At 36.2% G+C, this 25,744-nt stretch overlaps 1 protein-coding gene across 3 annotated transcripts in view; it reads right to left on the reverse strand.

Annotated features, from left to right (window-relative positions):
* Positions 1-25,744, reverse strand: part of DCLK1 (doublecortin like kinase 1) — a 159,335-nt gene that overhangs the window by 61,445 nt on the left and 72,146 nt on the right. For 2 of the 3 annotated variants that reach the window (XM_015816185.1, XM_015816186.1), the window contains exons 4-5: positions 7,991-8,107; positions 2,097-2,191 (exon numbers count right to left, since the gene is read on the reverse strand). In XM_015816185.1, the coding sequence (XP_015671671.1) occupies positions 2,097-2,191; positions 7,991-8,107 (212 nt within the window). Of the gene's footprint in view, positions 1-2,096; positions 2,234-7,990; positions 8,108-25,744 lie in introns of all 3 variants that reach the window. The other variant, XM_015816184.1, reaches the window with a different exon arrangement.

A 25,744-nucleotide genomic window follows, 5' to 3' on the forward strand; every position in this document is an offset into this window, starting at 1 on the left:
TTAGGAAAGATGTTTGGCAAAAAAAAAAAAAAAAAGGCTAAAGTTAGAATTAAGAAATTGGATGATGGGACCTATCAGATGGAATATTTAAACATTTGTTTGAATTTGGTTAAAAAATAGAAAAATTCTGGATATAAATGTATTTTAGTTTAAGAAGGATAGGCCCCTCAAGTAACACAGTATTTGTTATGTCCTGGGCCTGTGATTGACAGAGCAGGTGCAGGAAGCTGCAGAGAGACCCGGGCAGACCACATGGCTGCCCGGGCCAGACAGGCTGTCTCCAGCCTATTGCGCATGCGCAAAGCGGGAAAATACGTTGCATTTATTGGCTGACGCTGTTCCCTGCAAAAGGGTATAAAAGGGATCCGCGCCATTTTGTGTTGTTCTGTTGAAGCTTGAATAAAGAAGCAACTGTTGTTACTCCTGTCTCGTCTCAATGCCTTACCAACGCACAGAACAGAACAGTATTCTTGTTTTTTATTTTTTTATTTTTATGATATGAAAAATATAAAAATGTTGGGATGGTTTATATGAGGGAAAGGTTTTAGATATTTAAGTGTAATTGATCTTGAGAAAATCTCAGTTGACAAGAATGTTCTGAATAGACTCAAAAGATTAGATGATTGGATTTATTAGATGGAATATTTAAAGATTAAGCATCTGTTTGAATATAGTTATAAAGAATAGAACAATTCTGGATATAAATGTATTTTAGCTTAAGAGGGATATGTTTTTTAAGTAGTGTATTATTTCCTTTTTTTCTTTTTCTTTTTGTTTGTTTTTTTAAGATATGAGAAATGTAAAACTGTTGGGATGGCTTGTATGATGAAAAAGATGTAATACATAAGTGTAATTAACTGAGAAAATTTTAACTGGATGTTTTGAACATTGTGGGGAAAACAAATCTAAATAAGAACTTTGAAAACAGGACTTATGACAAGGTAATTAAGATGACCACTTGGAAAAGAAGCTTTATATTGGTGTGGTTGTTAAATACTAGAAAAATGTTTATATTCAATTGTTATCATCAAAATATTAAGAAATGTACTAATTTAAGGTTCGTAAAAGAGAATATTACTGGAAGAAGAGAAAATCAAAGAAAGCTACCATGTGGATTATGGAATTATAGAAATTAATTGTTATGGATTGTTTTTAAATGTAAACCCAGACAACATGCTGTTTACCAAATATTAAGGTGACTACTGTATGTTAAAAAAGTCAATAAAATATATTAAAAAGAAAAAAAGAAAGAGGCTGAACTCAATTCTGTACACTGCCCTTTAAAAGGGATTCAGTAGCAAGGCTGTACAGGTAGTCATTGACATACAGCCATACGTTGAGCAACCATTCAAATTTACAACACTGCAGAAAAAGTGACCTGCAACCGGTCCTTGCACTTATGACCATCACAGCATCCCACAGTCATGTGATTGCAATTTGGGTGTTTGGCAACCAGTGTAGATTTACAATGGTATCCAGGGGTCACATGATCACCAGATAACTTTTGACACGCGAAGTCAGTGGGGGAAGTTGGATTTGCTTAATGACCACATGATTTGCTTAACAATTATAAAATCAAGTGCAACTCACTTAACATAGACATGGAAGTTCCAGTCCCAATTGTGGTTGTAAGTTAAGGGCTACCTATACCAGCAAAAATGCAGAGCTGTCAAAGCTCACTCCATTCCTACTTTGCCTGGAGAAGCCAGCAGCTGACTTAGCAAGCAAAGTGGAAGGAACAAAGATCCAGCATCTTTGGACTGCCTCACCCCTGGCCAAGCAAAGAGACGTGAGGGAAGATGAGGGAGAGAAACGCAGAGTTGACAATGTTCCTATTTTTCATGCAGAAGTGTATGCAAAATGGAAGCATTTTTCAAAATTTGCTACAGCTTTGGGTAACCGCTAGGGCTAGCCATTTATCAAAACATCCAATCAAGCAATCAACTTTCATTTTATTTATTTATATTCATTAGGAATATAAGGAATTCCTTGCATTACCATTTTATGGGGATTGCGATATCAGGAACACGTGCTAGATTAAGAAACTTGGTATCAAGCGTTTCACTTGGCCATCTTCAAACCTTGCATTTTCTTACCCTCTGTTTCCGCAAGCTTCCTGGGCTAGTAGGAGAAGGGCTTGGAGACTTCCCGGAACGGGGAGTAGAAAGCTGACTTCCAGGCGTTCCATTAACTAGAGAAACATAAAAACAGACAAGAAAACATGGGTTTGGACCTGGCACCATTATAAACACCCAAAAACATATTGTTCACATTAGCCAACACTTTTGCTTTGCCCTTTGCAGTCTGCAGTCCTAACAAGAATTAAGTAAAGATGCTCTGAAGCAATTAATCACTATAATGTGGGTTCCTCTGTATTCAGTTGGTACTTACTTAATAAGTGATTGACCAATTTGTATTCAATCCGTAACCACAATGAAATTAAAAGTATTGTCTTCAACTCTGGACTGCTTATCCACACACACACACACACACACACACACACACACACACACACACATATGATTATACTTGCTCTTAAAAAAACCCTTTAACAATTGGTCTCTTCCCTTCCTTTTGAGAGATGAGATGTTTTAATGTTATCTTTTAGAAATATCAAATTATTGCATTATATTAAACGGACATTTATTACTACTGATACTAACTTGGAACTGTTGGAAAGATTTCTGGGTGATACATTTGACCTAGGCATTAACTTATCTGTGACTCTTTCATTTATAAGATCACTCACTCACCCTTCCATAGTTGCCTTCATAAAAATGAGAGATTTCTAAACTGTTGCTATATTCTCTACAATCCCTTCCTACTTACATAACATTTGCCTTAACATTTAATACAAAAACTTCACAGCTGTGAAAGCTTTAGAATAGAAAACATAGGCAAATAATGCTAACATTGCACTGAAAAGACAGGAGACAGACAGAGAGAGAGAGAGAGAAAGAGAGAGAGACAGAGAGAGAGACAGAGAGACAGAGAGAGAGACAGAGAGACAGATGTTATATTATAAAATGTCTTCTCAAACATGCTATTGCTAGGTCACAATTATATTATACATCATCCATAAAAAAGCAGTAACCAGCAGAAATCCAAATTCTCTATTTTGCACTGATATTTCCAGCCATGATACTAATAAGGCATTGAACTTACCTTCTATGAGTTCTAACATGGAAACAGACTTATTTTTAACCTGATAAAGCCAAGCAGGAAAATATTTGCCTTTTGTACTACACTCAGGCACTGGCAGAAACAGGAAGCGCTAGGATTAGTCAAGGGTTGCCAAAGCAGCTAACAGAGAGAGCTGAATAAAATGCCGGATTCATAAGCCAAAGCTTTTTCTGCGTAAGGCTGACGTCTTCCGAGCAGCAGTAGGAGGTGTAGGTGCTGTCTTAGGGGCTACATCAAAGGTATCAATACACAAGGATGCTGAGCAACTGCAACCCTCACTCTGATCTGTCGAGCCCCCATAGCTTTATATGCTGCTGCACACTGAATCATAATGAAGTGCCTCTGGGAACAATATACCAAATTACTCATCTGAAAATCACAATAATAATAATAATAATTTTTATCAAAGCTTAGCTGACTGGTAGCCTCCGAATTGCTATTCCCAGTAGAAATTTTAAAATATTGTCAGATGGGAAGGATATTTTTCTTTTCCATCTGCCAACAATGCACGGTGATAAATATTCTGCCTGGTTACCTAGATGATGTGTTCCTTATTCAGCTCAGACACAAAAAAGCACTTTGTGGAATGATAATTAACTATTACAATACTGTTATGTTAAATTTGTCTTTGGAAGCTTCTTTTTTGCACATTGGATTAGAATAGGAAAGTTATAGCAGTAGCACAAAAGTGGGAAACCCGTAGCCCTACAGATGTTGCTTAAAATAATCCTAGCCAATAATCTTTAGCAGCCCTAGCCAAAAGCTCAGGAACATCTGGAGGCCAAAATGATCTTAAACTTTGAATTAGTTCTTAAATTCAATTACTATTACAGCAGAAAGGCTTACCATTAAATTTAAAAAATCTGCTATTTAAATCATGTGAACTTTTGGAGAATCTTTGGTGAATTAATGCCAAAGACATTTGCTTGTGAATCACCACTCATTCATCAATAACATTATCAGTGGGGTGTGCTTGGACATGGATAATTTATAAGAAATAACAGTGTATTCTAAGGGAGGAATACTGACACCAATGTTGCCGACAACACATTACTCCTAGCATGATTAATTGCTTTGCCTCTAGATAATTTTTGCTTAGAATTATGACTATAGCACAAATTTGCACTGGACTTCTATTTGATTACTGTTTCCCTAAATGCTTATTTAACTTTCAAGCAAAAGCAATAGTTTAGAGATAGAATTTTAAATGCTAAACCCTCTTTCTGATATCTCTAGTTCAAAAAAGTTGAAAACTTTTCAACTCATAGCAGAAGGAAAGTTCTACAAGTGTAAACAATAATAAACTAATTGAAATAAAAGTATGATTCACTATTTTCCACTGCCTACTCCATCCATCTGATCCTAACATTTTTCAGAATGCATAATGAAAGTTTTGGAAATTATATATTTTATGCATTATTACATTATTAGGATGACAAGCAAATAGACATCATCTCACTTCTGCAATTCTGGCACTTATATTTTCAAAAACAATATACATTATTTGCATTTTGTGATCTAATGGAAATGAACACCCTCCTTTCCAAAACAATATAACTCCTTAGGATGCAGAAGATGCCATGTTGCTAATATTGGTATTAAATGTCACCCTCACCCAAAACACTTGACGAAGTTACAGTAGAGAAATTACTGATGAGGTACAAGAAAATCAGGGGAAGCCAAATACTGGATATTGGCTTGTTTTCTATATTCTACAAAAGCTTTTCCTGCACTGGAAGATCAGGGTTCAGTTGACTATGCAGACAATGTAGCAGAACTTTTGTCTTTTGTTCGATTTTTGAAAACCTGTTGGACAATTTTTCTCTTACATAAAACATTGGTATACAATAATAATAAAAATAGTTGGGGAGAAATAATTATAGAAAAGGATGATTTATTACTCTACAGAACTTATATTGTTTTACTGGCATAATGGTCTTGTCTGGATCTTGAAATTTTAGCATTAAAGAGTTGGAAGGGAATAATGGATCATACACACTTAGAACTAGAGCTGGAATCTCCATCTCCACCCCTACCATAGTTATGTAAAAATTAAAGTATTCATATCATATGCCTCTCCAACTTCTGTGTGAATGCATTCAGTAAATGAAAGTTGATCATCTCTCTGGAAGATTTCATTATCAAACGTCTCTTGAATTGAAATAAGGAAGAATTAAAAAAAATTCCAGGCATAATAATTACAGTATAACTCATCAATTTAAACAGGATAAAATTTAAAGCTTTCCTGATAAAGCTTGTGATACTTTAGCTAGACACATTTCTATCAGGTCTTACAAAGTGCAACCTTTCTCATATTAGAAATGTATCACCAGACCATTTGGACAACATGATCTCAGAAACCAATTCTTTCTTGTCAACACCATTTGCAAGGTCTGTCAGTCACATGCTATATTTTTCTTTCTCTTTTTGATTATTTTAATATAATTAGTTGGAAATATCATGTGAGCTCTTAGGTTCTTAAGTATCCTTCTTAGATCAGGCATGTCAAACTGCCGGCCTGTAGGCCAGAGGTGTCACGCCGAAACCGCACCCACCCCATTGCCAGCATTGGGGAAAAAGTCCCAATACATTGCGCGATGTCATGTGATGTCACGAGTTTGACATGCCTGTTCTTAGATCTTCAGAGCCTAAGGTGAAATAGTTCTAGGTATTTCTGATACTTGATCCAGTTCTATGGGTATAATTCATTTTAGGATATTGCCACAGCAAGTCTAATATTAATATAAAAAACCCAAGAAAAAAGGAGAAAGTTGGAGATTAATGTCATTTACTAATAGTATATTCCTTAACTTGTAGATAGGTTGTTCTCAGGATTCAGTGGCAAAGGTCTAGTTCAAAGAAGTGGTCACAACTAAAACTGAAGATCCTGGTAAAGGGTTTGGAATATACAATATAAATTCTTAACAAGCTCAAATAAGAATTTTGGGCCATGCACTTTGCTTTTTGGTTTTATTGCTATTTCAGTAATAAAAATGAGAACTCAGGGAGAAACGCACGTGGTTGCTTAGATAAGCTTCCGTTATGAAATCCTTCCAGACAAATAAGATTTCCTTTGCTATGGTGTGTTAATAAAAAAAGAATAAAATAAAATCACATGAGATCTCTTGGGTGCTGTATCATGGATCAAATCCTATTAACCACTGAAGTCTTCATGACAGTTTATGATAAGAAAGTTTTTCACATTCACACCATCATCACTCGACATAGAAAATCAGATGCAAAATACAGATAGTCCTCGATTTACAACAGTTTATTTAATGACGGTTGCTGAAATTGGGTATGTCCAAGTCTCTGGAGCTCGGATCCATGGCCGCAGGGCGATTTTGTGGCACTCCAGCGGCCCAATCCAGGCTCTGGAAGCTTGGAAAAGGCCTCTACCACCCAGATCAGCCATGGAGGGATGCAAAATCGCTCTGCAGGTATAGATCCGGGTGGCAGAAGCTTTTTCTAGGCCTCCGGAGCCCAGATTGGGCCGCTGTGGTGCCACAAAATCACCCCATGGCCATGGATCCGAGCTCCAGAGTCTTGGAAAAGGCCTCTGCCACCCGGATCGGCCGTGGGGAGAGCGCAAAATCACTCTGCAGGCATAGATCCGGGAGGCAGAGGCCTTTTCCAAGCCTCTGGAGCTCAGATCCATGGCCACGGGGTGATTTTACAGTGCACCAGCAGCCCAATCCGAGTTCCAGAGGCTTGGAAAAGACCTCTGCTACCCGGATCAGCCGGGGTGTGTGAAAAACCACTCTGCAGGCATAGATCTGGGTGGCAGAGGCTTGGAAAAGGCCTCTGCCCACCCAGATCAGCCATGGGGGGGCCGCAAAATCGCTCTGCAGGCATAGATCCAGATGGCAGAGGCCTTTTCCAGGCTTCCAAAGCACGGATCGGGCCGCTGGGGCACCGCAGAAATCACCCCGCGGCCATGGATCCGAACTCCAGAGGCTTGGAAAAGGCCTGTGCCGTCCGGATCGGGCTGCTGGGGCGCCGCCAAATCGCTCTACAGGCATACCTGGACTCGCGCTGGTAGCTGCCTCCACCATCCAGCCTGGATCCACCCAGTTCTTGCAGCTGATCCCTGACTCCCAGTGCAGAGAGAAAGAGAGCGAAAGCACAGGCGCACATGGAGAGGTGGAAGGGAGAAGCTTGGCCCCGCCTCCCTCTGGGGCAATGGCGCGCGTGCCCACAGGGATGGCTCTGCCTGCCACCTATGGCACGTGTGCCATAGGTTCACCATCATGGTCCTAACCTAACTAATTCAGAATTATAGAGTACACAATATAGCAGGAAATTCCTTTTCTTTCCCAAATATCTACTTTAAAACACTCAAAGGGATAAAGGATCAGAGGAGCGAGCATCCCATAGCACTTCTCCCTAAAAACTGATATATAACCACAAAACTTTCCTCTATTAAATCCTTTAGACCATTAAAATAAGAAAAAAGTATACCTATTCTATCTCCTACCACCAGTTTACCTTCAAATAATTTAATTACACAAAGGGTTTGCTGAATAAGGATTTTAAATATCCGGGACAAAGTACATTTTCTTTCTGAAATTTTATTCCAGTTACAATATTTGTATAGTATATAGACTTCAATTCATTGGTGAGATAAAATACTTTTAATTATTTGACAATCCAATCCGCAGTAGGCAAGAAATACTTTTTATTCTCCATTTTGAAAACGAAATATATTTGAGACAACTACTAAGTACATATATTTAACCACATTTAAATAATTATGATAGCCAAAGAGTTACCTGCTACTTAGTCAAGTTTATATGCAGGATGTTACCTGAGCTGGTGGATGCTGGAGATTTGCTTCGTCGGGATGGACCTGGACTCTTAGTGGTGCTCCGACGTGGTGTTGAAGCTATTTTGGTATAGGAAGTAGATTTCACTACACGACATTCTGAAAGTCAGACAAATAGCATTCCATTAGTACGCTGAACAGCATTCTTATTTCTGCCTCAATATGATTTATAGAAAAAAAGATCTTGAAAGTATTCCTTGCTGTCCTTTATAAAAGAATGGAAATCAAAGCCCATAACTTTCCCAGTTTCTGTTGTGCAATCCAGATGACATTGCTGGTGTAATTACCAAAATTCAAACTTTCTTTAAAGGATCCTAGAAGGTTCAACTTAAAAATGAAGCAACTCTGCTGCAGATAAATTCACACAGGCCCATAAATTTGTCTTCTAGTCTTCCACTTCATCATTCAGTTTTGCAGTCATGTGTGAAGTATAGCCAAGTATATCTGAAAGGATGTCTCTGAAATTTATTTCCATATCAAGAAGGACATATAAGTAATGCAAGCCCCTGGCATGTCTGTCACACAATATTTTAAGAAAAATACAATATGTTTATTTATCCTACATAATTTGATGAATGGCTGCTCACAATAAAACTCACAATGTGTATCTCAGGCAGGACTAGACTGTTTTAGATTTTCATAACAGATGATGAAAATCAATGAGGAAGTAAAATTGCCCTCCCACACTTGGGAACAACTCTGTGTCTATAAATGTGCAGAAAGCCACAACTGCAAAATGGATCTTTGACAAACTTAAAGAAATCAAGTTCACATGAAAGTTGATAGAATGTAGTGATAAAATATTTGTCCAACAGAGCAGGGCTTTTCAACCTTTTCACCCATTGTACCACTTTTAGGATATGGCAATATCCGAGTACCACCAGGCGCCTAGCAAGGTGTCAAAAACTTGATGATCAAAAAAAAAAAAAGTAAAAAAGTAATGAAGTACAGGTAGTTCTTGACTTACAACAGTTCGCTTAGTAACTGTTTGAAGTTACAATGGCACTGAAAAAAGTGCCCCCCAAGGCACAGCCAAGCAAGACAGCTGCCTGCCTGCCTGCCCGGCGGCGCTCTTCCTCCTGTCCGAGGTTTTCATTGTTGTGAGCATTTCTGTTGAGGATTTGGGGTGGGGTGGGGGGTTGTTTGGTTTTTATTCCCCCCGTCTGCTGGGTGGTTGCAGCAGGTTTTGGTCACTTCATATGACCCTGGGACACTGTGACCGTCATAAATATGAATCAGTTGCCAAGCATCTGAATGTAAATCACAAGACCCTGGAGATGCTGCAACATTCCAGCTGATTGGTGCTTCTTCTAGGCTCAGCAGAAGCAGCAGGATCAGCGCCGAGCTCTAGCTGGAGCCTGGCGCTGATCCTAGCGCTTCCGCTCAGCCCTGACAGCCCTGCAGCTCCAGCCATCTCTCGCTCAGGCTTGTGCGGTGCTGCCACCGGTTCAGCTCATTCCCCTCCCCCGCTACCACTTTTCTAGGATGGTCGCGTACCACCTGCCAGGGACCAATGTACCACAAGTGGTACCCGTACCACTGGTTGAAAAGCCTTGCAATAGAGGACCGAATGAAAAAAATGTATTTGGAAAAATGGATCCAAATGAGTCACTTGAAAAAATTATAAAATATAAAGTTTACTTTTTGGCAGGTATACAGAGTCTGGTCCTTACAAGATCTCTGGTTCAGGTGGTTCAGATTCCACTTTGAACCCTTGACATCTACACCAGCTAAGGGCTGTGACAGTTTGTTTGTTTGCTTGTTTGTTTGTTTGTTTAGCATATGATGAAAATGTGGCAGAAGAGAAGTAAACTTATATACACATTCCATGTAATTATAATTAAAGCTTCTATGGGGCTATGATGTCCATTCGGCTATCAGGGCAATCACCTCTGGCGTTGCTTCATGCAGATACTCTAAGAAACCAGAAAATGCACATCATTGGCAATCTTGCACGATATGTTTAATGGAGGGTTGTGACAGTGATTCATCCTTAATACCTTGCCTTAGATGACTGGGCCAGATGGTTAGGTAAGCTCTGCTGATAATACCTAACTGGGTGTATTGTTTTGATTTGGAGCATCAAGATTTAAATAGTTAAGTATCAAGTTAAATTTGTATGCCATCCAGAGACATAGTTGTGCGTGGTCATATAAATCATTTAAATAAATAAAATGAGTAAATAGACAAATAATTAGATAATTAAAGTGACCTTAATTGTTAACTGTGGAGGGTATTATCATCTTTCCTTTACTAGTGTCAAATCAGTTTCTGGTCCAAATGCAATTGATTACAATCCATTCCTTCAACAGGGAAAAATTCATTCAGATAGTCTACCCTTATGGACTCAACTAGTTTCAAGTGGGTGCTTGTATATTTCCTCAATAATCTAGTTGGTGACGGGCCTGGTTTATCATTGACAAGAAGTGGCACTTAGGGCCATTGATGAAATTGCTTTTCAGCAGTTTCTCTTTGCCAGCTGATCATAAGTATCTATTTTATTTTGGGATTTCTCTTCTGGAAGGCATTTGAGGTATGACACCACCAAATTTTTGTCATTTTAGGTATTTTATTTTTGAATTGTTACAAATTGTTTTGTGTTTTGCTTTTTATGGCAAGCCATTATGAAAGAATGCAGACTTGACCATGGGAATGGGCAAAGAATGAGCAAACAGTTAAGGAAGGTTTTGAGAAGAAAATATTTAGTCTGAGAAAGAGGAAGGTATAACAAAGAAACTCAAAATAATCCTTTCTTTATTTTGTTTGTTATAAGATGAAACAGAGAGAAACTCTAACATGTTATCAAGATTTTGTTGTTCTTAGAATCTCTGCTATGTCTATTTCATAACCTTCTATATCTCAAAGGGTTGACTTCAGTCTCAAAAGCCCCTCTCTCACTGGAGAGGCATCAGGCTTAGGGTTTCCAGAGAACTGAACATGCAAAGGAGAACATGAACAATTGAAAAGGAGTTCACACTAACTATTTATCTTTCTTGGCATCGTTGACAAAAAACACAATGAAAAACAGTGAAACAAAGTATTTATGCCTATCTGTATATTAAATTACTTTCTCCAGCATCAGAAAGACTTATTTTTCAAATGCAGAAATGTGTTAGAGATTAGGAGGAAAATGCCTTCAGTTTGTAGCTTGTTAAGGTGGTGGTGGTGGTGGTGGTGGTGGTGGTGATGATGATGATGATGATGATGATGATGATGATGATGATGATGATGATGATGATAAAGGTGGAAGGGACATTGGAGGTCATCTAGTCCAACCCCCTGCTCAGGCAAGAAACCCTATACCATTTCAGACAAATGGTTGTCCAGCCTCCTCTTAAAAACTTCCAGTGTTGGAGAATTGTTAATTTCAGGCAATAGCACATGCAAGTTTGAGGGTACGAATTGAAGTCACAGAGCACAGCTTGTTAACTTGTGGGTAGCGTTTATTAGGAAAGGGTTGTGCTGCAGAGGAAAGCTGCTGAGGAAGAGATTTCTTATAGATATAGCTAGTCCTTGAGTTACGATGGTCATTTTATGTATTCCCCTCCCAGGCATTGTAAATCGTTGCACTATTCCCCCCTCCCCCCTGCAATGGCCACATGTTGGGCAGGTCAGATTTATGACCCTTTGGGGTGCTCTGCACTTACATGATCATTATTCCTGATGTTCTTCATTGGTTTCTGGCATTTTTGCTAGTTTCTGTCAAAAAACATTCATTCAAATGAATGGGTCCACTTAATAATCGCAGCATTTGCTTAAGGATCACCACAAAAAAATCCAAAATACTACTTTCAGTCACAGGGGTGTTTCTAATTACAACCATAATGACTTACAACCAGATTTCGGTCAAATTATGGTCATAGGTTGAAGACTATCTGTACTCAAAAAGCCAGATGATATTTGATGTTAGGATTAAGCCTGCTAGACAGAAGACTTGAGAACAAAACAAAGGACAAAACAAAACAAAATGTCTTCCTTTTGCCAGACACTGGTAACCCCAACTGGACCTCGAACATCATGACTCATCTTTGAAGTGCTCTGCTATCTTCAGAATAAGTTACCAAGGCATTATTATAACATCAACAACAGTCCGATACACAACTGACAAACATGTGCAACTATCACCTTGATTTTTTGTTTGGTATAATTGGAAATGGAGAGGAACTTTGTCAATTTTTCCAGATTCTGTTATTCTATATCTCAACAATAAAAAGCATTGCTGGAATTCCTGACGCGCCTGTTTCCTGTCCTGGCCTAGAAACAGCTGAGTCTGTTTAGATCAATGTCTCTCAACCTTGACAACTTAAAGATGTGTGGACTTCAACTCCCAAAAATCCTCTAGCCAGCATGAAGTTGAAGGGAGTTAAAGCGCACACATCTTAAAGTTGTCAAAACTGAGAAATGAGAATTGTGTATTTCCTTTTGCAGAATCCACAAAGGCAGAATGAAATAAAAAAATACCTAATAATATTATAGTATCAGTTAAGCCTCCAAAATCAATTTAAAAGACTAAGTTAAACGGTATGCTTTCTAAGTCTTTCCTAAAAGCAGAGACTGGGAGCCAATCTTAACTTAGAGACAATACATCCAGAAATCAAGATTTATGTAGAAGAAGCTCAGCCAGCTAACAAGAAGGCATGGTGTTTGGAGGAAACACCTAAGGGAAAAACTTTAAGAAAACACCAATAATTTTATGTTAAACAAAAAAATATTGGGTCACAAAATTATACAAAAGCTGAAATATATCGTTCAAGAACTTCAGAAACTAGGTTGTCTTTTGTAATTTTCTAAGCATCACAAAAGGCAACCTGATTTCTGAAGTTCTTGAACGATATATTTCAGCTTTTGTATAATTTTGTGACCCAATATTTCTTTGTTTAACATAAAATTGCCTAAGCTAGATATATATATAACATGTTTTATAGGCTATAAGGAATGTTCTTAATTAGTTTTTAATTATACATTCAGTGACATATAGCAGAATGAAGAACTTGATGTGTGCAGCATGAGAAGAAAAAAACAACTAAAACTTGGATCTGAAGAAAGACCTGAACAGGGGCAACTCTTGGGATATTTAAAATGGTCAGAATGTCCTCTATGGCTTCTTTCTGCACAGGTTTTTTTTTAAAATAATAATAATCTATATTCATTTGAGGCCCATTCCTGAAAATTTCTTCGCATCACATTTTGTGCCAACACAATTTTTCTCCATTGGGCAAAAATTCAAATGATGTACATAATCTTTGAAATATCTACATTGATATCACAATATACAAAAGAGTATATTAAAAATCAGCACATTAAAATTAAAATACATAAATATACTATTTCCCATGCAAAGTATAGGATACCTGCCAATAGTCATTCTTTCACTGTTTGCTAATCTAATATAAACAAACTTTACACTCACAAGCCCAATGTGGACTATTTTTTGGATACTAAACCTAAACTTACTTGTCTTTTTCTCTCTTTCTGTTATATTGCCTAAGGAAGAATACCAAGGCACTCTAAAATTGGAGAGTTTGCATAGTATTCTGCCACTTTTTAGCAGGTCCTGGTAAATAACATTGCCCTAATTTTACTTTATTCAAGCTAAAACATTAAATGTTCCTTTTCTTATTTTTCTTGGCAGCAAATTCAGATATGAAATCATTAATGACATTCTCCTTCCAAGACTCCATTCTACAGAGTGAATAGATAATGATAGTCTTGATTGCAGCACTGGGAAAAGTAATTTATTTTTAATCAATTACAATTTGGAGAAAGTTCTTTGTCCTTCACATTTTGAAATGGAAACATATAAAGATGAAATGCTATGACAATATTTACAAAAGTTTCAACCAATTTCCAATACTATATTTTAATATTATGGATAGTTTAGAAGCATTCTTCCATTTGCTTATTATATAAGAGAAATGTAAAGTATTTTAGTTTTAAGGGAAGAGAAGTTTGGGCATTTTAAAAAATCACCAGTATCCATCTCCAACGAATTCAAATTCTGGATGGTCTGGTCCAGTCTGACAAAAAAACCACATGGGAATAAAAGAGTGTTTCTTTAGCTCAATTGTAAGTCCTTTGTATAATATTATATGTTTCCACCTTGAAAGTATAGGATTGGTACAATTTTTTCAACTTTAATGTAACAGGAAATTTAGCTGGTAGAAATTTAATTTATTTCCCAGACCCTTTAATAATATTTATAGAGAGACGGCAGCTCCGATCACACTTTGCTCGCACAAGCACGAAGCCAAAGACCCCAGCCTGAAGATGACGAGTGGGACCTCATCGAAACGTCACCAAGATATTCTCAATCTTACACGGGAAAAGACCCGAATACGCCAAGACCTGCATATATATATGTATATGTATATGTATATGTATATATGTGTGTGTGTGTATGTATGTATGTGTATGTATGTATGTATGTGTGTGTGTGTGTGTGTGTGTGTGGGGTATATATAGCAGGGTGTATGTGTGTACATTATATATATATATATATATATATATATATCCAAATTTCTTTTTTTCTGACAAAGAGTAAAGAATTAAATTGGGAGACTAAGATGGACCATTTCTGGCTTTTTTGCCTTCATCAGTTAGCCATACCCTTTATGGGATTCGAACCTGGAAAGTTATACATACTAGGCAGTGATTTAGTCACTGAGCCACAGGTTCTCTTCCNGTAAAACTGCAGTATGCAGTTGAAAATGTCAAGGTGTTCACAATCAGACTGATCTGTCTGAACTCCCTATATATATATATATATATATATATATATATATATATATATATATATATATATATATATATATATATATATATATATATATATATATATATATATATATATATATATATATATATATATATATATATATATAATGTACACACATACACCCTGCTATATATACCCCAATGAACTGTAGTGTGAACTTCAGCTTAAATTAATTTGAGAGCCTGCAGAAAAGGCTTCAATGAGTTCTTTGTCACTAATTTGGTTTTGACTATAACTTTAGTATGTCCTTATGTCCACATTTAATTAATCTTGTTTATCCTGGAACCAGCTGTCATTTGCTACCTGGCTCTTGTCTGGCTTTTACTTCTGTAAAGCTTGTTCAAATCTTTCTTACCAGAGGGAGATAAAGGACTATTTTAGAGGTGCATGCAGTCATATTTATGAAAACAACTACAAATAATAAATATTTCTTGCACAGCAGTTTAGGATTTATATAAGATAGACTACTGCAAAATATGCAACATTCTATGTTCTTATACTGCTGACTTTATAAGAAATATACATTTGAGTGAAATCACTGAAAATATTACCTATTAAAAGATGAAATATTTAGTACAGGCAACAGATAGAGAAGACACAAAGATTAAAATAGGGTTCCCCAGTAACATAAAAATAATGAGAACAGCAACATTAGAGAGGAAGACTTTATAATTCCTTAGAATGTGCACAGAGACACAATACTGAAATTTCCTCTGAACTGTTCTCTTCACAATTAGTATTATAACCATTTTTAAATAAACCATCTAATGTAAATAAATGGAATGAAATCTTGGTAGGGAAACTGAATGCAGATTTGATTTCCTCCGTCACAACCCTCCTTCTATGGAGAACAGGAGAACAAAAAAAAACACAACACCACTTATTTGTAAACATGGATCAGAACCCGTCACTGGGCATCTGCTAAGTTAAAACCTAAACCTAATCCTCAAGCATCTCCTGCTTTTTTCTGTGACAGGGATTAATTTTTGGAATTGCCTCAAGGATATTGAAAACTGATTTCTCACAAATGAAGACAGATTCTTGGCTCTAAAACATATGAGCTATAAAGATAAACCACTGAGAAGATCAAAAATGTTCTCTGTTATTGAAAAACCATTTAATTGTAAGCATTAGGATGCCATTTCTGCTACTGTTGGGATGTCATCTATAATAGAGCAATAATTTTTCAGTGTCTGAAGGGCAATAAGAAATAGATTGCTTAGGTTTTCAACTTGGTTTTCAGCTGCTATGAAATATGGAATACTTTCTCCACATTTAAACATTTTTAAAAGAAGGGTTTCAATTAAAATATATTGCATTTTTATGTTTTTGGACACACTATCATTGTTTAGTGCCAACAGAAAAATTCTTAAAACTAATGCTACTTTTATGAATATTAAGTTATGGATAGGACTAACAAACTGGGTTGCAAAAACTCAGATAATCACTAGACGCAGATAAGATAAGGTATTTTTGCTTTTTCTTTGGTACGACCTATTGGTTATCTGGATTTGTAACACTTGTTGTAGGAATGATTCCAGACTTAACTATATTTAATATTTTCCCCCCACTCAATTGTGTCAAATTCTCAGAGACTGCCTGGATAAGTCCCTGTAGTTTTATTGGCAAGAATTCCAGAACTAACTTGCCATTGCTTCCTTCCTAGGAGTGAGAAAAAGTGATTGGCCCAAGGGGTTACCCAGCTGGCTCAGTATCCAAAGTGGACTAGAACTCGCCATCTCATGATTTGTAGCCTGATGCCTTAACCACTATACCAAGCGAGCTCTCTATATTTGAATTAGATGATTTTCAATCAACAGGACTTGATTTGTCTCACTGATTACAATGGATCCAACCAAGGTTCATAGGTTAAAAAAAACCTGTTTACACAAATGTTGAAGAGTCTCAGTCATTCATGAAGAAATGTCTAGAAGCTGAATCATGACAACTGGACTTATTTTCTTGTTGGTTTGAAATGTTTCATCCAAGCAACTTCTTCCATCTGAACAAGTTAGTTAGGAGAATTTAAGTAGGTGGAGAGGTGTTGGAACGTACCACTCTTGGCATTCTTAGGGGTATTTCTACACCAACTTCAGGGTTTCTTCTCTAAATGTGTGACAATACGTCAAAGAAAATTCTCAGTCATACAGGTACAATTGTCTGGGAGTTGAATCATGCAACCTTGAACTTTATATTTATGTTTATATAAATGTTCTACTTACTGAAGCATTATAGGCTAGTAAATTATAATCCTTTGGTCTTTAAGAAAAAACAGTAATATTTACAATGTATAAATGGGCATATACTTAACAACACTTCATAAAACCATTGGTTTTGAAAGCATATTCAAGCTAATATCTACATTTGTTATAGTGCATTTTTTTTCTGTGTAGAAGATGTCAGAGGAACCTGGAATTCATCCCAAATTTCAATTAATGAGTTCTACATTCTGACCTAGAAAATGTTTGAATTACAAAATCAGTGGGAACTGCTTTGAGTGATCAGCTTATCTCCATGACTTCAGTTATGACTAATTCTTTCTAAATAAAGGTTTTGAGTCTTTTAAAATATGGAGATTTCTGATATAAAAGTTGGAGTTCAGAGCAAGTTGAAACTAGAATCCAACATTAAGGTTCTAGAATCACTTATATTATCCAGCTTTAAAAGTATAAAGTGCATGTACAACAAAGAAATAGAAACTACATTAATTCATTACATATCTATAAATGACTCAAAAAATCCCAAAATCAGCCAAACTAAATCAACCAGTCAATCACAATCAGTCAGGTTTTGTGAAAAGATGCAAATTATGTTTTCTGGTCAGTTTGACAACCGTATAGTAACCTGGATCTTATGAATTTTCAAAGATACTTTAGGTTTTAAAAGAGCAATTTTTAAAAGATTGGTACTGTTGTACTTAAATACTTAACATTTGGGAGCCTCCCAGAATTGTCTGAAAGATGGCTATATCAATATTTTAAATAAGTAAATAAATAAATACTTAAGAATAAATTATTTCAGCCTTAAAACTTTAAAATGACATAGTCCTCTCAAAACACTGATTCATTTATTCATTTTTCTTTATTTTTGTCAGACATTTAATTCAGATATCCATTTCTCATATCATTAGATTTGTATCAAAAAATGAAGTAAATTTTAATATTGGAGCATATATAAAATCATGGGCTATAAAGAGAACATTTAAATCTGAAAGGAAAGCATAGAAAGTTTTGTAGTAAACTAAAAATTAATGAATTAATAAAATTGGCAATTAATAAAATTAATTGCAAACTTTTAGCTGGGATTACAGTACATTAAAACTGCTACCCAAATTTAGGATTCATCCTCAGAGAAATTACCTGATTTAAATAAGTATCTGAATTGGTCTTACTAATGAAGGATTATGCTCTAATTGTACTTTACTATACTGTACCGAATACAATTATTTCTACAGAGTAATAAAAAAGGGTGTATAAACTCTATTGACTCTAGTCAATAGAAAGATGCACCAGATTTATAAAATGGATCAATTCCAAATCAAGTGTTCATCTGCTTATCTTTTAATTGCTTCACAGCTTGTTTTATATGCAGGATTTTTTTTTTTGTTTAAATTACTGCTTTGCAATGTTTTTCATTTGATTAATTATAGGTCCCAAACTGAAGAGAGAGAAAATAAATATCTGTCCTTTTTGAGGGGCAGCAGCTTGCAGAACTGTGACAATTTTAGCTGAATATAATCTGGACCCAAGAGGGTTCAAATTCTTTCCCATAATATGCAAATATGGAATGAGCAGATTAATACAGATAAATCTAGTGCATAACTTGAATCAAAATTTTCAAAGGGTTAAATCAGAAATCTGATGATATATATTAAAGAGCTGAAAAAATAATAATTGTTTCAGATGAAACCAGAATAATTCAGCTTGATAATACCACTGAAAGTTAACAAAACTCTGCAATTGAGGTTTACCTATTTAAAGCAGCTCCACTCAGCAATTATTTACAGTTCCTACATGTGACTTTAAATGTTGAGCAAGATCAGCATTTAAATGTGAGACTCTTTCATGGCAGTTATTCTATTAGCTTAAAATTGAAGTCGTTTGCTGTATGATCAAACATTTCCATTCAGTTAAAAAATCCAATCTCATTGTTCTCAGATTTATAACATTTTAAGTGGAAGGTCATATTCTGCATTTATCTGACATTGTCTTTTGAATGGAAAGCACAGTGATAATCTGCTTTTCTGAAGGACCTCCACAGATGGCTCATAAGTAGAATTTATTTTAGTAAAGCTCTGATTACCAGTACCTGTACAGTGGGCCCTTTAAAAGGATGAATGAAACAGACTCAGCTCTAAATTTGAACACATACATTTTTGATGTTTTTAATTATTAGTGTGATTTTTTAAATATCCAGATGTTGCTGAGACATTTTAGAATTAAAGCAGTAGCAGGTATATATGTTCCTAATAACTATAAAAATATGAATCCCAGGCATATCTGTACAATGATAGAAAATCCTCGAACTCTGGGAAGGATATAAACCAGCTGTTTATTGTTAAAAACTAAAACAATAAAAACAACTATTTACAATACTAAAAACAACCTAAGCTTTCACTGGTCCACTGCCAGCGTCCACTGCCACCCCCCCGACACTCACTCTGATGACGCTGGCAGTGGACCAGCGAAAGCTTAGGTTGTTTTTAGTATTGTAAATAGTTGTTTTTATTGTTTTAGTTTTTTAACAATAAACAGCTGGTTTATATCCTTCCCAGAGTTCGAGGATTTTCTATCATTGTGTGTGTGTGTGTGTGTGTGTGTGTGTATGTATGTATGTATGTATGTATATGTGTATGTATGTATGTATATATAGGTATATATCTATATGTATATGTATATATGTATGTGTGTGTGTATGTGTGTGTGTATGTATACACACACACACACACACACCTGCTTTTTAGAGACAGATATTTGAGTTCAGGGAAATTATTGGAATGTATTTTAAGTTCATCCCATTTAGAAAAATATTTTTTCTGTGATTTTAGCTTTCATCTGTGTTTCCTTTTGTATTTCTTTTAACACACACACCTCTTTAGTAGCTTTTCTTCATGATTAACTTTTCAAAATTTATGTCAGCCAAGTTTATTTTTATTTCCTTCAGCCTATGGAAATATTGGTCTCTGCAAGTACAAGTTTCTTTTTCTCTTCTTAGAGTTTTAATTCTATACAATGTATTTTTTAGTTTTATAAAATATAAAAAGGCTTTATTTACACTTAATAAATTGGGCAATTTAAAACCTGTTGTTGCTTATTCAAAAGCCCATGTTCTTCCATAAAAGGTAGATTGGTTTGGTGGTGGGTTAGCCAAATAAAAAAGGGTGGAAATTTGAAATCTGCTACAGGTAAGTAGTTTGTATTGACAAGTGTTTACAATTTGTGATGGGACATAAAATTACTGACCCACTAATTTTTCTTTATATCAGCCATTAAGTCTTTTAATAAGAGGAAAGGAAAGGAAAGGGAAAGAAACAAAAGCAATCCCTACTATGTAAAAATAATTTATATTTAAATTTTAAATTTAATAATGTAAAAAGTGAAAAGCAATGATAATTTGTTTTTAATTTTAATGAAGGAGGGCTTTTGCTGAATAATTTCCAGAAGACATAATTCTTTTAAACCGTTTCTTTATCTGGATACTTGGTGAAAAAGAAATTCCAGGCAAAAACTTTCCAAAATTAGTGAGAGGCTTTTACTGTGTTCTGTAGCTCCATCTAATCAATGAGTAACAAGACAAAAGAGTGCTATGTCAGATGCTATTTCAGATATTCATTTTAATTACTTCACACCATAACTATCTCAAAATGTGCTGCAATGCAGGAGAAAATTGAGGAAAGAAACAAAGCAATAAAACAGACTGTGCTAATACATCTGTTTCCAGATGAGAGTCATTCAATTCAGCACAAAATAAAAGTCGAGAAAAGCCTCCCCTGCAAATGATTTGAAAAAATCCCAGGGATAAGGGCTAGTTGAAATAAACATCAGTCCTACAAAAAATCTGTATTATGAATGCAAATAATTTGATGTATCTTCATTATACTGAGAGTGTTTAAATCCAAAATGCATACAGTAAATGAACTGCACAAGCAGTGATGCATGGGAGAGAGGAACCTGCCAAATAAACAGAATTCAAGCCTCCCACTTCAACACCCAGCCTCTCTCTGTTGGATGAAAATCTGCAGCCAAAGAGTAAATTAATCTTCTAATTCCATAAGGTTGCAATCTTACAAGGATACTACCAGCTTACAATCAATCAAAACAGCCACAGCAGTGAAGAAAATAGAGCAGGTGGTTAAGCTTTTGATTTCCTTTTGCTGTGAAGGTCCATGTCTTCATTTTAATGAAAAGATTTCCTTTTGCCATCATCTTTGCAGTAAGGCAAAAATAATTTCATACTTAATACAGGATCTTGGAGTGCAACTAGAAATACATCCAAGTTTCATCACATCACACCAAATTGTCACTTATTTCTAGCTTTGCAGATTTTTCTAAAAATTCAAAAGCCATGTATATCAGAACTTTGTTTCACTTTAAATATTCAACAGTAATCCTTTAAATTTCACAAAGTCCAAAAGCCAGTCAGCCTTCCTTCCTTCCTTCCTTTTTCTAAAATATTTTATAGCAAGGGGCTGGCTATCATGGACATGATAAAGGATATTTCTTTTTTTATCGTATTCTAAAATCCAAAAAATCTATATGGAATTACTGTAGCCATCTGCACATATTCAATGTATTCCTTTAAAAAAAAAAGGGGGGGGGGAGAAATGATTTTGACACTTCCTACTACAGGTAGTCTTCACTTAATGAACATAACTGGAGCAAAGCAATTCCATTGCTAAGGGACACAGATGTTAACCGAGACGTCATGCAAGCATGACTTGTGATTTCCCTACTGGCTTCTCCGTGAACTCTGCCTATTGGAAGCTGGCTGTAAAGCGCACAAATGGCAATCCTGATAGTGAGAGAATGCTGTGATGGTCATAAGTGTGACAATCAGGCAATAAAGTTCCTTTTTCAGCACCATCATCATGATTTCAAATTGTCACTAAAGAGTGCAGTTGTTAAGGTAGTCCTTGTTTGGCGACAATTGGGACCAGTAACTTGGTTGTTAAGCAAAGTGGTCACTAAGTGAAACTGCAACTGTGCTTATAATCTGACTTTAGTTTTTCTTTGCTTTACAGGCCTGAGAATATTATGAATGTGAAGATTGGTCGCATTGTTACTTTTCCATCACTGTTATACCTGAGAACAGTTGCTAAATGAGGTGGTCACTAAACAAGAACTATCTGCATCTTTGTAATTCAAGTCCCATAATCAGGTAGGATTGCAAGCTAAAGTTTTAGACATACAACTTGTCTAATTAATGAAATTGCTTTCAGAAGAGGTAGAATCATACAATAGCAGCAAATATATGTATTTCTAGTTGCATTAAAGGAATGGGTACAGTTAATCAATAAATTCTGATTAAAGAGGGTCTTTTTCCTTACAGAATAACCTCCATAAATTATTAAACACAAGTCTGTGTCCTTTTTTTATTTGCAGAATTGCCATTCTACCTGGAGAATGCTCTACACACACACACACACACACACACACACACACACACACACACTTCCCTGTTCAGTAATTTTAAAGAAAGGAGAAATTCTCCATGGGAATAATCTTTTGAGTAACTTATGCTTCAGTGTGCTTTAATTTGAATTTATTCTTTTTTAAAAAAGGCTTCTCAAATCTTTTGCATGTGTTATGTTAGACCATTCTGGGAGTTCTAGTTCAGACATATCCGTAAGGCACCAAATAGGATAAAGAAAAGAAGAAATAGGGGTGACATGATAGCAGTATTTCAGTATTTGACAGGCTGCCACAAAGAAGAGGGGGTCAAACAATGGTTGGAAAGTGATCAAAGAGAGAAACAACCTGGAATTAAGGACACATCGCGACTCTTTTTGCATTGCCGGCAATGGGGTGGGCGCGGCTTCGGTATGATGAAACCGGCCCACGGGCCGGCTGTAGCATTAGCAACTCTTCCTTAGATTTTGTATTATGTCATGTTCTTCCTCTTTGCCTGCCCTTGTGTTAACTATTGGGATCATGATGTCGTGAATATTGCAGGTAGGCTAAGACCCAATAATGGCATCAAGAGAGAAAATATGAGGAAATACTTCAACAAAAAAAATATGGCTCCATTATTACTTGCTTACTAACGAACAATATACTGTAGTACAGAAAATATTTTGAAGAGGCCATTTTAGGAATTGCTTTTTAAATGGCTATTTTTAAAAAATATTTCTTTGTTGCTGTTTTTATTTTGAACAAAGGAAGCAAATGTAGGCTAAACTGCACAGCAGTGCTCCCTGAACTCAGCGAGCCTGTGTGTGCAATTTCTCTTTAATTTCATTAGCATTGGCATCTATTTTGGTAATATTTATTTAGAAAGCATCACAACACCTTGATTAAAAGTTAGAGTGCATTAATTTGAATAAAAAAAACAGTTACATAGACCTGCCTTTTCTAGTTGTGGGATTCATATTGCAAGTTGACTTAATACTAAAAGATACTGGATTCTGACAACTGTACAGCCAAAATCAGAATTGGTTTTTAATCATTTATGCCATATATTAAGTTCAAAAACACTACTAAATCAGTGTGGCTTCTTAGCATAACTTTGCACAGCATGGCCAAAAGCATTTTTAGAAATAATCCATTCTGTCCTTGTATTGCCTTTTAATTGACCTTTATCTAAATTGTTCACAGATTTCAACCCTCACCTCCGTGCACTGGTTTGTTGAGACTGAGATGATAATTAGAACTGTGGCATTCTTAACTGTTAGCCCAAGTGCCTGCAAGGGATTGTTCATATATTTCATTTTTCTCTTAATTAATGTGCTGGCATGTCAAAAATAATTTAAAGTAAACAGAGGCCTGTTTTACATGCAAAGGCACTTGTCTACACTGAATTTTTTTGAATTACACAATAAAAGAAATAATTTATACTCACAACTTGAACTGCTGACCTACTGAACATTTCCACAACCCTAGGTAATTTAGCCATTAAAAACCAATGTAAAATACAGTTTACAAGGATCTATAATTATTTTGGCATTTTAAAAATCCAAATTGCATGAAATGGGGTATGAAGTGATAATAAGAACATAATCTAGAGGAAAAGCTCTCTTTTGAAGCCAGTATTTGGGAAATTCAGAATTTTATTAATGGGACATTTCCTTTCAATTCAAATATTCAAGCCCTGGTCATCTCATGTCTGAATTAATGCGCTCTATATAGTGCTACCTTGAGAAGCATTCAGAAGCCACAACTGGTGCAGAGTGCAATGGTGCAAACAGTTTTTGGGGCCATTAGAATGGCCTATATTACATTGCTCTTCCGGGAGCTGCACTTGCTGCCAGTTTGCTTCCAGGTGACAAAGGTGTTGACTATCACCTTTAAAGCCCTACATGGCATGAGTCCAGGCTATTTGAAGAACCGTCTTATCCCAATGGAATTGGCCTGCTCCACCTGTGCTGGCAGAGAAAACATGCTGAGGATCTCATCAGTCAGAGAATTCCAGCTAGTAGGGTCCAGGAGGAGAGCCTTCTCTGTCATGGCCCTATCCAATTGGAGCATCTTGCCCCCTGAGGTGAGATTGGCTCCTATCCTCCTGACGTTTTGCAAGAGCCTGAAGACCTGGCTCTGCCAGTTGGCTTGGGGCCCAAATGGGGGAGTATCACACTTCAGGGATTTGATGGACCATTAGCAGATCCCACCTCCCCTGCACATTCTGTTCCTATCCTCCTCATCTTTTATTTAGTAAAATAAAATTTAATAAAATAAAATATACTATGATTTAGGATTAAGAGTTACTGATGAATGAGAAGTAATTTTAAACTGTCAAATCTAATCCTCTGCATATTGCAGGGTTAAATGAAAACTTCCTAATTAATAGGTATCCAGCCTTTGCTTGAAGGCATGGAGCAAAGAACACACTATCTCTTTAAATTATAGATTAATCTATTTCTGTTGCTAGGAATACCTTCCTAGCATTTAATTCTGGATCCTGTAATATAAGATACTTATTGGGTATCTGATATTCCAAGGTGTTAGAAAATCTATGTTTTTCTGTATGGTTGCATTCTGTATATTGCATTCTTTGACCAAGTGACAAAAGTAGTGGACCGGAGGAACGCTGTGGATATAATTTACTTGGACTTCAGTAAGGCATTTGACAAAGTAGATTACAACCTACTACTCGATAAGATAGAAAAATGTGGGTTAGACAACATCACCACCAGATGGATTCATAGCTGGCTGACTGGCCGAACTCAGCATGTGGTCCTCAATGGAACCGCATCTACTGTACATGGAGGGAAGTGTGTAGTGGGGTGCCCCAGGGCTCTGTTCTGGGCCCAGTGCTCTTCAACATCTTCATTAACAATTTGGACGAGGGAATAGATGGGGAACTCATCAAATTTGGACGAGGGAATAGATGGGGAACTCATCAAATCTGATGACACCAAGCTCGCAGGAATAGCCAACACTTCAGAAGACAGGCTTAAGATACAGGAGGATCTGGACAGACTTGAACATTGGGCGCTATCTAACAAAATGAAATTCAGTGGTAAAAAAAGTAAGGTTCTACATTTAGGCAAGAAAAACCAAATGTACAGGTATAGTATAAGGGGTATCTTGCTCAATAGTAGTAACTATGAGAGGGATCTTGGAGTCCTAGTGGACAATCATTTAAATATGAGCCAGCAGTGTGCTGCAGCTGCCAAAAAAGCCAACACAGTGCTGGGCTGCATTAACAGAGGGATAGAATCAAGATCACGTGAAGTATTAATACCACTTTACAATGCCTTGGTAAGGCCACACTTGGAATACTGCATCCAGTTTTGGTCACCACGA

This window comes from Protobothrops mucrosquamatus, unplaced genomic scaffold (assembly GCF_001527695.2).
Source record: "Protobothrops mucrosquamatus isolate PMUCROS unplaced genomic scaffold, P.Mucros_1.0 scaffold411, whole genome shotgun sequence".
NCBI lineage: Eukaryota > Metazoa > Chordata > Lepidosauria > Squamata > Viperidae > Protobothrops > Protobothrops mucrosquamatus.